The 14287-nt window shown below is 36.9% G+C and overlaps 4 protein-coding genes across 6 annotated transcripts; 3 read left to right on the plus strand and 1 right to left on the minus strand.

Moving 5' to 3' along the window:
* LOC104786429 (poly(ADP-ribose) glycohydrolase 1) lies at positions 1711-5548 on the plus strand. 2 transcript variants are annotated; one of them, XM_010511842.2, is made up of 11 exons: positions 1711-2056; positions 2141-2326; positions 2485-2588; positions 3029-3233; positions 3328-3432; positions 3567-3685; positions 4009-4152; positions 4319-4430; positions 4548-4745; positions 5040-5102; positions 5285-5548. In XM_010511842.2, the coding sequence occupies exons 1-11, from the start codon at positions 1814-1816 to the stop codon at positions 5444-5446; spliced, it is 1641 nt and encodes a 546-aa protein (XP_010510144.1). In that variant the 5' UTR covers positions 1711-1813; the 3' UTR covers positions 5447-5548. The 2 variants fall into 2 exon arrangements, with proteins under 2 accessions (XP_010510144.1, XP_010510145.1); XM_010511843.2 differs by having other exon boundaries at positions 5280-5370.
* LOC104786428 (probable poly(ADP-ribose) glycohydrolase 2) lies at positions 5655-8795 on the plus strand. Of its 2 annotated transcripts, none has more exons than XM_019245839.1 (11): positions 5655-6181; positions 6332-6517; positions 6696-6799; positions 6885-7089; positions 7204-7308; positions 7388-7506; positions 7609-7752; positions 7841-7946; positions 8031-8204; positions 8287-8349; positions 8441-8795. In XM_019245839.1, exons 1-11 carry the CDS (start codon positions 6038-6040, stop codon positions 8576-8578), a joined length of 1488 nt encoding a protein of 495 aa, XP_019101384.1. In that variant the 5' UTR covers positions 5655-6037; the 3' UTR covers positions 8579-8795. The 2 variants fall into 2 exon arrangements, with proteins under 2 accessions (XP_019101384.1, XP_019101385.1); XM_019245840.1 differs by having other exon boundaries at positions 6079-6159.
* Positions 8889-10114, minus strand: LOC104786427 (B3 domain-containing protein At2g31720-like). Its single transcript, XM_010511841.1, has one exon. The coding sequence runs from the start codon at positions 10029-10031 to the stop codon at positions 9099-9101; it is 933 nt and encodes a 310-aa protein (XP_010510143.1). The 5' UTR covers positions 10032-10114; the 3' UTR covers positions 8889-9098.
* Positions 10902-13855, plus strand: LOC104786426 (poly(ADP-ribose) glycohydrolase 1-like). The gene is made up of 10 exons (XM_019245838.1): positions 10902-11239; positions 11351-11536; positions 11620-11723; positions 11795-12005; positions 12087-12191; positions 12270-12388; positions 12467-12610; positions 12705-12876; positions 12969-13031; positions 13108-13855. The coding sequence occupies exons 1-10, from the start codon at positions 10991-10993 to the stop codon at positions 13255-13257; spliced, it is 1503 nt and encodes a 500-aa protein (XP_019101383.1). The 5' UTR covers positions 10902-10990; the 3' UTR covers positions 13258-13855.

Genomic DNA, 14287 nt, shown 5'->3' on the forward strand with positions numbered 1-14287 from the left:
ATTTTAACACAAATAAACGTAAATTTAAATTAAAAAAAATTTGGTTACATATTTTATTTTATACAAAAAAATCTTAGATCCCAAATAATAATTTAATTGAATCAATTTATTTGTTATCTCATCAAAATAATATTTTGATTTCATATAGCTCTCTGAACAAGGCTCAATGTTTCAAACCGTGCTGAACCGGTGAATCAAACTAAACCAAACATTATCTATTCGGTTCAGTTTCCAACTTCCCGGTTCAAAAAACCGGTTTTCCTTCACCTTCTCTCTTGACTTTTGCGGCAGCAGAATCTTGTCGCCGAAGCGATTCTTCTCGGAGACCTGTTTCAAAAGCAAGTGAGAGAACTGTAAAATTGAGAAAATCGGAAAACAATGGAGAACCGAGATGATCTTAACTCGATTCTCCCGTACCTTCCACTTGTAATTCGTTCTTCGTCGCTGTATTGGCCGCCGCGAGTGGTGGAGGCCCTGAAGGCAATGTCTGAAGGACCATNTTTTTTTTTTTTTTTTTACTTAGAGACTTAGAGCTAATTAAACTGAAGTTTAGGGACTTTCTTCTTTAGTTTCTCTTTTATTCCTCAATCCAACCCCAAATTAATATGCTAACCACCTATCTTTCAAAACCGACTCTATTAGCTAATCCAAATGATCTTAGCTAAAACAAGAGCCAGTTCTTTGTCGTTCTTAATACTCTCAAAGGTTCACAACCTATAGCACCATGAAAAGGCCTCACTCAACAAATCACAACAAGGTTTGAAAGAAAGGTTTGGATTCAAGGGTAGGGAAAACAATTCGAGTTAAACGAAAAGATTGGCAAAAATGGAGTGTCAACCCGAGTTAACAAGAAGTAAAGTGACGGTGAAATAGTATAATTAAGAAAATGATAGTAATAATGTGTAATTATCATCAACTTATTGTTATTTAAAACTATTTGCTCTTTATTTAGTTACAGAAAATATGATTGTTAAACAAAACAAATAGATGATTATTATAAAATAGTATGTTATATGAAGAACTTTTAATTTATAGATGTTTCACAAAGCTAAATTTTAAATCCAAAACCTAAAATTTTTAATCGGTTACATACCTGTTTTATAACCAATCAAATCCCCTATACAATAGATGAACATTCTTGAAAAAATATTGATGTGTCTTTGGTAGGGAGCTCGAACATTTTAGCAAATAATTCTCATAATTAATACTAATTACATCTATGCCACTATATATTTAAATCAAAATTTATTAAATAGATTAAAACTATATTTGGAGCCATTTAATTTGAATCTATATTATACTTATTTAAAAAACAACAAAATAATGTCTTTTTAAAAAATTAATAATTACTTATATTTTATTAAAATAAAGTCCATACAAAATTTTCAACCACATTAAAATATTTCCATGTTCAAATATTTCACTAGTGAAACAAATTTTAACACAAATAAACGTAAATTTAAATTAAAAAAAATTTGGTTACATATTTTATTTTATACAAAAAAATCTTAGATCCCAAATAATAATTTAATTGAATCAATTTATTTGTTATCTCATCAAAATAATATTTTGATTTCATATAGCTCTCTGAACAAGGCTCAATGTTTCAAACCGTGCTGAACCGGTGAATCAAACTAAACCAAACATTATCTATTCGGTTCAGTTTCCAACTTCCCGGTTCAAAAAACCGGTTTTCCTTCACCTTCTCTCTTGACTTTTGCGGCAGCAGAATCTTGTCGCCGAAGCGATTCTTCTCGGAGACCTGTTTCAAAAGCAAGTGAGAGAACTGTAAAATTGAGAAAATCGGAAAACAATGGAGAACCGAGATGATCTTAACTCGATTCTCCCGTACCTTCCACTTGTAATTCGTTCTTCGTCGCTGTATTGGCCGCCGCGAGTGGTGGAGGCCCTGAAGGCAATGTCTGAAGGACCATCTCACAGCCGAGTTGACTCAGGAGAAGTTCTACGGCAAGCAATTTCCGATATGAGAAGATCCTTATCTTGTTCAACTCTCGAGCCTTCTGCTTCTCATGGCTACGCTCTTATCTTTGACGAAGTAACTTTGATTTCTTATTGAACTTTTGTTGATTGCTTTTAGATTTGAGTGTATCTTCAACAAATCAAATTCTGGTAATTGCAGCTGATTGGTGAGAAAGAATCAAAGAGATGGTTTGATGAGATTATCCCGGCGTTGGCAAAGTTACTCCTTAAGTTTCCATCTCTATTGGAAGAGCATTACCAAAATGCTGATAGTATCGTTAGTGGAATCGAAACAGGTCTACGTTTGTTAGATTCCCAACAAGCTGGCATAGTTTTCCTCAGCCAGGTATTGATGCAAAGTGATATAATCTAATCTTACATTTGATCCTACAATCTTATGTGTTCGTACAAAGATAATGACCTGGTGTTGTTGAAGATATAGTGTGTGTGTCTCTATGGATTATTGCTTATTCTTACGTGTCCATTCCACATTCAATATGGCAGGAGTTGATTGGAGCTCTTCTTGCATGTTCCTTCTTTTGTTTGTTTCCGGATGATAATAGAGGTGCAAAACACCTTCCACAGATCAACTTTGATCATTTGTTTGCGTATGTGATCTCTCGCTTTGTCTTCTAAACTTTTCCTAAAGAATTAGGCCTACTTTTCCTAATATTACTGTGTCAGTCATTTTGGCTTCAGTGATTAGTGATCAAGCAAGTATTATGAAAGAAAGGGGATTTTAATTATGTATTTCACTGACAATCATACTCGAGAGTCAGAGTCTAAAGAAATCATATCCTGTAGAGATCCCTTATGAAATTCTGTCTCCATTGAGAGTTCAGTTATTAGACTTGGTTTAGCTTGTTGTGAAGAAAAACACGTACGTCTGTGATTCATTAGCTATCATATGTCATGTCAAGATATTTTTGTTTTTCTTATCGAAGAATTCACTTTTGCTTCTGTCTAGCGTGCATTGTGTATATTTTCATTTGGACTCTTGGACTTTATGTACACGCAGTCCCACATCAGACTTTCCCTTGCTTTTCAGGACCCTTTATGAAAGTTATAGTGAAAGTCAAGAAAGCAAGATAACGTGTATTATGCATTACTTTGAAAGGTTTTGCTCCTGCGTGCCTATTGGTACTGTTTCATTTGAACGCAAAATTCTTCCAGCTGAATACCGCAATTCTTCAATCACTGCTCCTGACGCGGATTTCTGGAGCAAGTCTGATGTTTCCCTTTGTGCTTTTAAGGTGACAGATATTGGATTGTGGATTTCGATACCTTGCACCACTGAATCTGCAAATGCTTGTACATTACTTTTTACCGACAGCTTTATTGTTACAGGTTCACCCTTTTGGGTTAATTGAAGATCAACCTGACAATGCTCTGGAAGTGGACTTTGCGAACAAGTATCTCGGAGGTGGTTCCCTAAGTAGGGGGTGCGTACAGGTTTGAGTTTTCATATTAGATTTTTTATTTCAGAAGCATACATGATCCTTGAGTTCATTTTCACTGTTCAAAAGATCTATTGTAAATCAATGGTTTAGGAGTTTTCATTGACTTCTAACTGGATTCTTCTGCAGGAAGAGATACGCTTCATGATCAACCCTGAATTAATCGCTGGCATGCTTTTCTTGCCCCGAATGGATGACAATGAAGCTATAGAAATAGTTGGTACAGAAAGATTTTCATGTTACACAGGGTGAGATTTGGTAGTTTTGTAGCATTGATCTGTGTTTACTTAATATTGGCTGATTACTGATTAGTCTCTGTACTTTGATACTTATATGGACCAATAGGCTCGTTTCAGATTAGTTTGTACAAATCCTGATTGAGGCACGTTGAAAAATAGTGAAAGAGGTGTCTAAATTATTGCTTATGTTGTAGGTATGCATCGTAAATAAGAGTAAGAATTATGTATTAATGACTTAGAAATGGCAGATAGTTGGCCTCTAAATGATCCAATTGTCAATAAAGGTTAATATTTTTAGTTACTTTAAAGTCTATGATTTTTGTTTTCTGTAGGTATGCATCTTCGTTTCGTTTTGCTGGTGACTTCATTGACAAAAAGGAAAAGGATCCTTTCCAAAGACGAATAACCAGAATTGTTGCAATAGATGCATTATGTGCCCCGAAGATGAGACACTTTAAAGAGATTTGCCTTTTACGGTATGTGAAACCTTCTTTTGGGCATTCGTAGGTTCTTCAGACAATCCACAGTTTGTGTCGATACAACATTTTGAAGTTTTGCTGATAAGTTCCCTCTATGCTCTTTCATTTCTCTTTACACTTGCATTCTAATGTGTCCTTCTCCCTCTCTTTCCGCTTTTTCCAGGGAAATTAATAAGGCTCTATGTGGCTTTCTAAATTGTAGCAAGTCTTGGCAGCACCAAAATATGGTCATAGATGAAGGAGATTCTGGTCTTCGACATACAGACACTAATACGGTTGGAATCATCCTACAAACTTTTAGTATCGTTTTCATTAGTAGCCAATTTAAATTAAGCTTCAGAAAAGTATATGTTTAATACTCTTCTAGTTTTTCTCTACTGTTTCTGATGCAGTCACACGGAGCTTTACTAAATGATGTTGAAATGAGTAGAGAAAAGCCTGCTAACAACCTTGTCCGAGATTTTTATGTGGAAGGAGTTGATTGCATGGATCATGAAGATGATGGTGTCGCGACTGGGAATTGGGGATGCGGTGTTTTTGGAGGAGACCTAGAGTTAAAGGCTACGATTCAATGGCTTGCTGCTTCCCAGGTACCTTTTTGCATCATCGGCTAAAATTGATGAAATTATTATTTTGCTGGATTGTACAAGTTGAGTGCCAATAGGAGATAAGAATAAAAACATAAAGACCATTTCTATCAGAAAAACAACAAACATAAAGAAGCCGAGTTTGTTTTGACTGTAAGAACACACCCCATGTCACTTTTGACTAAATATTTCTAGAATGAAATTCAAATTTTCCAAAGATTCGGTTCGTATGATAAAAGATATATAGCGTTTTTCATTTGTCGCTTCTTACTTAATTTGTTCATGCCTATTTTGCAGACTCGAAGGCCATTTATATCATACTACACATTTGGAATGGAGGCACTCCAAAACTTAGATCAGGTAACATCTTTTGCTCTTTAAATCTCCAGATTCTGGTACCTCTCTTTCTTCTCTGATTTCAAAACGGACATTACTAAGAATTGAGTTGTAGTAAGCGGATAGAGTATCCTAAAATTGTACTGATCAGGTCGTGGGTGAACATTAACTGATTTTGCAACTGATACATACTCTTACAAGGACAGGTAACCAAGTGGATTCTTTCCCATAAATGGACTGTTGGAGATCTGTGGAACATGATGATAGAGTATTCTGCTCAAAGGCTCAACAAGCAAACCAATCTTGGCTTCTTTTCTTGGCTACTTCCATCTCTAGCTACCACCAACAAGACTATCTTGCGGTCTTGACTCTTCAAATTCGTCTTCATTAGCTTGTTTGATGCATCCTCATACTGTCTCTATGCATTTTACCACATGAATATGTAAAAAGTCATTTCACCAGTTCTTTAACCTCAAGCATAATTTGTTTAGGTGCTATTGTCTTGCTAATTTATGGTTTTGGTCAAGTGTTTGAAGCAGTCTTTGTTTAAAGGAAACAAGTTCTTTTGTATTTACAGTTGAAATTTCAGGGTTATACGGAAATCTTCCGGGAAAAGTGTATGGTCACCAACATTTGTTGTCAGAGGACATGAATTTGACTCAGTCTCTCAGGAAAACGTGTTCCAGTTTGACTTTGGTGCCGTCTACTATAAAGAAAATCAACTGGGCCTCTTTTTCTTTTAAGCTACGATAGTCAACGAACTAAGTCATATAGATGCAACATCAGATGTCCATTCCTGTAATCATTTGCAAACTTTTATCTCCTACTTTTCAAATCTCTTTCAGGCGATAAGGATGGAGAAGAGAGCAGATCTTGGGTCAATTCTTCAGTATTTCCCTCTTGTAACTCAGTCTTCATCGCTAGTTTAGCCGCCTTCTGTTGAAGAAGAGCTCCAAACAATGTCTAGAGGACCGAGTGATTCAATGGTTAACTCGGGAGAGGCTCTTGCCTTGCATATCACGAATATGCGGAAATCCCTCTCCTTGAATGCTAATGATCTCACACCTTACGCTTTACAAGGGTACGCTCTTTTCTTTGACAAGGTAACAGTTCTTCTGTCCTTTAATCTAATTTCTTAGTTGTTTGTGTTATTTGATGCATTGTCTCTCTTAAGGTGAACACTTGACGTGGAGCATTAAGAAAATGGTAGGCACTCAAAGTACTCACAAACAGTTTTTTTTCTTGTGATGCAGAAAATTTCCAGAGAAGAGTCGGCCAACTTTTTTGGTGCGGTGGTGCCTGCATTGTGTGGATTACTTCTCCAATTACCTTCCATGTTAGAAAAACATTATCAGAAGGCAGATCATGCTCTTGATGGTATTCCGTCCGGGCTTCGTCTATTAGGCCTTCAAGAAGCTGGAATTGTGTTACTTAGCCAGGTATACTCTTTGAGTCCAAACAAACAAACAAAAACATACATTGTGTGGCATTAAATGAAAGTTGATATGGTAACGTTCTAGAAAGTTTTAGGTGAGGTTACTTGTTTTTTGCAACCAAGCTTCATTTCTCTCTTATTCTACTTAATTTGCCCCTCACTATATTTTCTGCCTTCTGCAGGAATTGATTGCGGCTCTTCTTGCATGTTCATTCTTTTGTTTGTTCCCTGAAGTTGATAGACGCTTAAAGAATCTTCAAGGAATCAACTTTGATGCATTGTTTTCGTATGTGGCTCCCTCATTATCCTTACAAAGTTAAAAGTTACAACCATATGCCCTAAACTCACAATTCCTTCTTCTGGTTTTTAAGGTTTCCATATATGCGTCAATGCACGAAGCAAGAAAACAAGATAAAGTGCCTTATCCATTACTTTAGAAGAATATGTCGATGTATGCCTACCGGCTTTGTTTCATTTGAGAGAAAAGTTCTTCCGCTGGAATACCATTCCCACTTCGTTTCTTATCCTGAGGCTGATTCATGGGCTAATTCTGCCACCCCACTTTGCTCCATTGAGGTAACATAGAAACACTCATAACAAGCCTTCTTCGCAGTTAAACCCATTTCTTTGGGATGATTCATGAGTATGCTTTAGGTTATTCTCCTCTTGATCCATTTTTTATTGGAGTAGGTTCACACCTCGGGAGCTATAGAAGATCAACCAGGTGAAGCTCTTGAAGTGGATTTTGCAGATGAGTATTTTGGAGGACTTACTCTGAGTTATGATACTCTACAGGTCTGACTCTTACTTCCTTTTTTTTTTCTCTTCTTTAAAACTCTACTATCTCAGCTACTAAACTCTACTACTTATGTAGGAAGAAATAAGGTTTGTGATCAACCCAGAACTTATCGCCGGCATGATCTTTTTGCCTCGTATGGATGCAAATGAAGCAATTGAAATTGTTGGGGTTGAAAGATTTTCGTGTTATACTGGGTAAGTGTCAAAAGTAGATGTTCTTTTTGGGGTCTTTTAAGTAGATGCTAAGCTTATTAAATAGGATCTTCACAAAATCCAACTCATGGTGGCTCCATTCAGGTATGGACCTTCGTTCCAATATGCTGGCGATTACACAGACAAGAAGGATTTAGACACTTTCAAGAGGCGAAAAACGAGAGTCATAGCTATAGATGCCATGCCTGGCCCAGGAATGGGACAGTACAAACTTGATGCCCTCATTAGGTAATCAAAACTTGTCTTTCAGCCAAATTATCATTCTGATTTCTTATATAGTTTGTGAAATTCTCAACTGCTCCTTTTGTTTATATAGAGAGGTTAACAAAGCCTTTAGCGGATACGTGCATCAATGCAAATATAAAATTGATGGATCTCTTATGGCAGACACTAACAATACTCAGCTTGAAGCATCATCTTCTGTAAGACCATCAAACTTGGATTTAGCAATACTTTGTTAAGATTCTTTTCCTGACTTTTCCAATGTTAATTTTTTTTCTGCATAGAGGCACGTTCCTCGTACATCAGATTCGGCGAACCAAGTTGTAGAAAGCTCTCAGAGATGGTGTATCGATCATGAAGAGAAGAAGATTGGTGTAGCTACAGGGAACTGGGGATGCGGTGTGTTTGGAGGTGATCCAGAACTAAAGGTCATGCTTCAGTGGCTTGCCATTTCACAGGTACACATTACTTTTTTAATCAATACATCTTGCAAAACATAATTATATTATTCCACCATAACACTCTCGATCTACTTTCTAGTCGGGAAGGCCCTTCATGTCATACTACACATTTGGCCTCCAAGCCCTGCAAAATCTCAATCAGGTTATTGGAATCATAATTCATTAAACAATGATACCACTCTTTCTCCCATTTCAAAGACCTTAAAAATGCTATATCTATGATTTTTCTTCAGGGGATCGAAAGGATCACTTTGGAAGAAATGACTGTAGGAGACCTATGGAAAAAGCTAGTTGAGTATTCTTCAGAAAGGCTCAGCAGAAAAACATGGTTTGGCTTCTTCTCGTGGCTCATAACCTCACTGTCTACCTAGAGGACCAATTGAGCCTAAGTTATATTGTATGTTCTTTTCTGAATTATGTGAGATATATCCATGCCTCTGTGTCTGTTTCTGACATCTGAAGTCACTATACCCCAGTAAATGAAGTCTATTACTATGTAATTTGTTTGTAATTCCGATCTTATATCTGCTTATAGGAACCAGAACCAGAACCAGAACCAGAACCAGACATAATCAATCCAGTTGTGTGTTTCGGGCGACTATTGTTTATGTTACGCAGTAGCCTAGGTGATAAAACTAGACAAAAACAAACATTTTCCGTATAAACAAAGAAACCATTATAAGGAATGAAATATATCAGCACTTAACATTAATAAAACCCCATAAAGAATAACACCCAGACAAAAAATTCCAAAAAACCATATCTTCCAATACTTTGGAAAAAAAACTACTTGCATGGCATTCCACGGCAATGGAGATAAGAGTCCACAACCAAACCAAAAAAAAAACCAAAAAAAAAAAAAGAAAGAGAAATTAGTCCTTGACGGAATCTTTAGTTTACAGCCGGAGCTCGAGTCTCGAGATCTAGTTCGTCAGAGTCTCTCGTAACAACCGGAGCCGGACGTGAAGATGTAGCTGGATCTGGAGCCGGAGCTAGAGCCATAGCCAGAGCTGGAGCTGGTTCCGGAGTAACGAGAGCAATATAGAGCTTGTCTGGGGAGCGGAAGGACCAAATCTGAAGCCTCTGGCCTTTACGTAGCCTGTTACCCGGACTGAAGACGACCTTGTTCCACCCTGTAACCAAGACGTAGTTGGAAGTGGACGTCATATCCCATCTCCTAAGGTTAAGATCCCATGTTTGACCCTTCAAACCCACCAAGGTAAAATCTAATCCTTTTTTAGTCTTTTTTCTGTGATGTTTGTCTACGATTTCCAACTCCTCCTCGTTCATAAAGTCCACATCCACTATCTCGTTCCAGGGAATCAAGAGACGTGCCTTGTGTTTGTTGACATCACTCTCTTCAAGAACCTTCTCCTTCATTATCATCTTCGCGTCCGTACCATTATTTTCTCTCATCACGTTAACCAGCCATTCCGGCGTCCTACCTCTCTCTTGAACCACCGCCTCTCTTTCTCTAACCGGAGCCTTTCTTCTTCTTACCTTTTTGTTGGAAACTGGGGCCTTTCTTCTTCTTACTTGTCCACGCCTCTTGGACTCTACATGGCACAAACTTGGAGAACAAGCAACACGATTAGGCTTTTGTTTAGGATCTTGATTCTCGCACTCATCGATCATCTTCTGTCGTTTGCGCGACCTCCAGGAGCTCATTGTTGCCTTCGTTCTCTCTCTCTTGGTGGGTGTTCCTCCTTTCTCCTCAAAATATCTAAAAGCTCTAACCATTCCCTCCGTGACTATACACAGAAAATCAAACGCTCTCTTCTCTCGCTGAAAACGCTTGAGTTGATCATAATCAGCTCTCTCCATCGTTATCAAATATAGATACAAAAGAAAAGAGTCAAGCGGCAGAGAGGAGTCATATAGTCTTTACTTATATAGTCCCAAAGCGACCAGGGTGAAAGGTGTATATATATTAAATCTCTATTAAATCTTTTTTTTCTTAGTGTTAAGATAATCTCTATATATTTTAATTAGTTTCAGATAATCTCTATATGAAACCTCTACAATATCCTTTTTTCTTAGTGTTAAGATAATCTCTATATATTTTAATTAGTTTCAGATAATCTCTATATGAAACCTCTACAATATCCTTTTTTCTTAGTGTTAAGATAATCTCTATATATTTTAATTAGTTTCAGATAATCTCTATATGAAACCTCTACAATCCTTTTTTTTTAAGTGAAGAATTTTGAAATGCACCGGCCGCACGCGCGACTAACCCAAAACTCTCCCTTGGTGATGTTTAAAAAAATATATTTTTGCTTGCTGGGGGAGCCAATAACAAACAAAATTAGTTATAGTTTAAGTATAATTTTTTATGTATGTTAGTCACTGTGTTTTACGAAAATTCATAATATATAGGTTACTTCAATTTTAGGTTTCCATCGAATTGTCCTAAAACATTATGCGGCCACCATCAGTAACTCATTCTATGTCCATTTTGTTGTCTTCTACACTAATTTGTTATAATGCTCCTCTAATTCGTTCTTATGATTTTTAAATTCGGCCTTTGAATACTTAATTAATCAGAGTGGTGAGCTGTAGAGACTTGAATATGTCTGAATAATCCTTTCCACGTTTCTTGATCTCCAAGGAATGTTATAATAAACTAATCTCTTTAGTCAAAAGAGTACATGAATGTCAACGGTGTTAAGTTAGGTTTCTATATGTTTTATGTTGTGGCTTCGTTCTTTAGAAAGAAACCTGCAACCTCACATTGAAAAGCAAGAGAAGTTGAAAGACATAAGAAAAATAAATACAGAGCAATGGAGAAAAGAGAAGATCTTGAGACGATCTTAGCCTACTTGCCGTTAAAGATTCAAGATTCGTCTCTGTCTTGGCCATCACCGCACTTGGTGGAGGTTTTAGAAGCTATGACCAAAGGACCGAGTCACAGCCGAATGGATTCGGGACAAACTCTTTCTGATTCTATCTCTGACATGAGACAAACTCTCTCTTTGAGTTCTTATCTTTCTTCTTCAGCACTTCAAGGCTACGCTCTCTACTTTGACGAGGTAACAAAAACTCAGATGTTTNTTTTTTTTTTTTTTTTTTTTTTTTTTCTCTTTTTGTAATTCCGAATCATTTGGATTTGACTATATGGACAATGTTTTGGCTTGGTGCAGAGATTGTCGAAAGAAGAATCAAGCAGATGGTTTAACGAGGTCATACCTGCAATGGCTTGTCTTCTTTTGAGATTCCCATCTCTCTTGGAATTACACTATCTAAATTCAGACAACCTCATCAATGGAACCAAAACCGGTCTTCGTGTCTTAGTCCCCAAGAAAGCTGGCATTGTGTTCCTCAGCCAGGTATATCTTCCAAATCCAAACACTTCAATACATAAACAGAGTTTTGAAATCTGGAGTTTTGATTTATGTTTTGTCCATGGCAGGAACTCATAGGAGCATTGCTTTCATGTTCTTTCTTCTGTTTGTTCCCTGTCGATAGTAGAGGCTTGAATCATCTACCAATCATCAATTTCGACAAACTATTCGGGTGAGTACACATTCTCAAACAAATTTCATGTACAAATTCAAGATCTAAGATCTTGTGTTGACCTATTGCAGAAGCCTAATCAACACAGGGAGAAATGAGCATCAAGAGAACAAGATAAAGTGCATAACTCATTACTTCCAGAGGCTATCTTCATGTATCCCTCCTGGATTCGTCTCATTCGAAAGAAAGATTCTCACTTTAGAGAAAGATTCTTCTGGTCTCGAAGCTTTTCCTGATGAAGGCTTTTGGAGAAACTCTACTGTCAAACTCTGCCCTGTTGTGGTAATTAACCAACCAGATGAGATTTAATGTTTGGTATTCAGTATGATCTGTATATGATTTCTGATTAATTTAATGGTGTAGGTTCATACTTCTGGTTTGATCGAGGATCAAAGCGTTGAAACTCTTGAAGTTGACTTCGCCAACAAGAACTTAGGAGGTGGCGCTCTTCGCAAGGGATGTGTCCAGGTATTTTAAACCCTAAACCTAATTTTCTTTTGATCTTGTGAACTTTCGTGATGTGAATAATTTCTTCAAAACATACAGGAAGAGATTAGATTCATGATCAACCCAGAATTGATCGCTGGGATGCTCTTCTTACCAACCATGGAAGTCAATGAAGCCATTGAAGTTGTTGGTGCAGAAAGATTCTCTCATTACACAGGGTACAACATGAGTGAATCTGTCACGACATTAATTGTGTGACACTTTATGTTATTAAAATGGCTGTCTGCTTTCTGCAGATATGCATCTTCGTTTCGGTTTTTTGGTGACTACATTGATACAAAGGAAACAGATGTATTCGGAAGGCGAACAACGAGAATCGTAGCTATAGATGCTCTGCGTCACCCAGGAGTCTCCCAATACAAACCTGAATCCCTCCTCAGGTAGTGTTGAATCATAGATTCTTACATTGTCAAGTCTAATATCAAATTGTTTTTTTTTTTCCTTTATTTTCCTGTTGAACTCTTTCTTTGTCAGGGAGACCAATAAGGCTCTTTGTGGTTTCCTCCACGTCTGCAAGAATCAGAGTAACGCGCTGTGCATGGATCATGAAGATGGAGTTGGTGTTGCTACAGGGAATTGGGGATGTGGTGCTTATGGTGGAGATCCTGAGCTCAAGTCTCTTCTTCAATGGCTTGCTGTATCACAGGTCAAATCTTACACTCTTATCTCCAACATTTGCTTGATTAATTACCAACCAATGGCTTTTCTTTTGCTCACAAAAATTTTCACTCAGCTCAGGCAAGAAGATCTTTCATGTCTTACTACACTTTTGGATTTGAAGCACTACATAATCTTAATCAGGTTTAGTCTCTCTCACGATATCAAATTACAAGATAGAACAATTTTCTGTGCTGATCAATATGGTGCTTTGCTACAGGTAACGGAATTGGTTGTATCTAAAGGATGGACAGTGGGATACCTATGGAAGAATCTGGTCAAGTATTCGAACCAGAGGTTGAAAAACAAGAAAAGAAGAGAACCTAAACTTGGTTTGTTTGATTGGCTTATTTCGATCAAATCTTCTTAATAACGCAACACATCTAATTGTGATTTCACTTTGAGATAGAGATTATATCTTTTGTATTTTGGAGTGAAGTTTAAATAAAATAAAAAAGCAGTGAGAAAATATTATCTAGTACAAACAGAAAAATGAAATAGTTCCATTGTTAATCCAATTACATTAGAGAAGTAACAAACTTTATTGAAAAAAGATCCGGATAAAATAACATAACACTTAGAACACAAAGATGATAACAATCAAATACAAATCTGGATATAGAGCTGGAGCTGTAGCTAGAGCATAAACAGGAGACGGAGGTGGAGCAAGGTATCCAGGAATGAAGAGAATTGGGTAATCCCTCCTGCTTCTCCTTCTTCTTGGGGTGTCAACAAATATCCTCTGATCACTCTCTGCATCCATCTTTGCGGACACTCAACGAAATTTGCAAGGCTTTCTCTACAAGAACGAATAACAAATAGTTGATTGGTAGAGATGAAGATGCGACATTTGAACAAGAGGATGAACTACTTCAGAAGAACTCAGCATTAGTACAAAAATAGAGTGTCAGGATATTTATGTCGGCATTTGTCAAGCTGGAAGATTTACACAGGATTAGAAGGCCCAAGAAGCTTCTGGAAGATTAAAGAGCTTCATGTTTACAATAGGAATGTAAACATGAAGAAAGAGGGAAATTTCCTAAAGCATAAAGAAAAAGGAAATTGTCCAATTCCTATTAGGATTAGAATAGGCAGTTTGCCTCTTGTGTGGCAAAGGTCTAGTTTTATAAATAGGGTGCTAAGGCTGATTGTAAGCTTTAGCACAAACAAGAGAAAGTTAACCTAGCTATTAAGTTTTAGTCTTTAAGAAAAGAAAAGAGCTAAGAACTTAGAGAGAGCGTGAGGTTTCTTTAAAGAGAGTTTTGAGAGATTAGAAAATTGTTTAGAACAAACTTGTAAACAGATTTTCTATTAATCAAAAGAGAGTTTAAATAAATCTTTATTTCATTGTTCAGATCATAAATTCTCACACTTTCAATTGGTATCAGAGCAGCACTTGT

This window comes from Camelina sativa, chromosome 5 (genome assembly GCF_000633955.1).
Source record: "Camelina sativa cultivar DH55 chromosome 5, Cs, whole genome shotgun sequence".
NCBI classification, from domain to species: domain Eukaryota; kingdom Viridiplantae; phylum Streptophyta; class Magnoliopsida; order Brassicales; family Brassicaceae; genus Camelina; species Camelina sativa.

Coding starts and splice junctions, on each gene's coding strand:
- LOC104786429 (XM_010511842.2), top strand. CDS start 1,814: ATGGAGAACCGAGATGATCTTAACTCGATTCTCCCGTACCTTCCACTT. Junction 3,433..3,566: donor TAAGTAGGGGGTGCGTACAG/GTTTGAGTTTTC, acceptor ATTCTTCTGCAG/GAAGAGATACGCTTCATGAT. Junction 4,431..4,547: donor GACATACAGACACTAATACG/GTTGGAATCATC, acceptor TTTCTGATGCAG/TCACACGGAGCTTTACTAAA.
- LOC104786426 (XM_019245838.1), top strand. CDS start 10,991: ATGGAGAAAAGAGAAGATCTTGAGACGATCTTAGCCTACTTGCCGTTA. Junction 12,006..12,086: donor TCAAACTCTGCCCTGTTGTG/GTAATTAACCAA, acceptor TTAATGGTGTAG/GTTCATACTTCTGGTTTGAT. Junction 12,389..12,466: donor AGATTCTCTCATTACACAGG/GTACAACATGAG, acceptor TGCTTTCTGCAG/ATATGCATCTTCGTTTCGGT.
- LOC104786428 (XM_019245839.1), top strand. CDS start 6,038: ATGTCTAGAGGACCGAGTGATTCAATGGTTAACTCGGGAGAGGCTCTT. Junction 7,309..7,387: donor TGAGTTATGATACTCTACAG/GTCTGACTCTTA, acceptor CTACTTATGTAG/GAAGAAATAAGGTTTGTGAT. Junction 8,205..8,286: donor AGTGGCTTGCCATTTCACAG/GTACACATTACT, acceptor TCTACTTTCTAG/TCGGGAAGGCCCTTCATGTC.
- LOC104786427 (XM_010511841.1), bottom strand. CDS start 10,031: ATGGAGAGAGCTGATTATGATCAACTCAAGCGTTTTCAGCGAGAGAAG.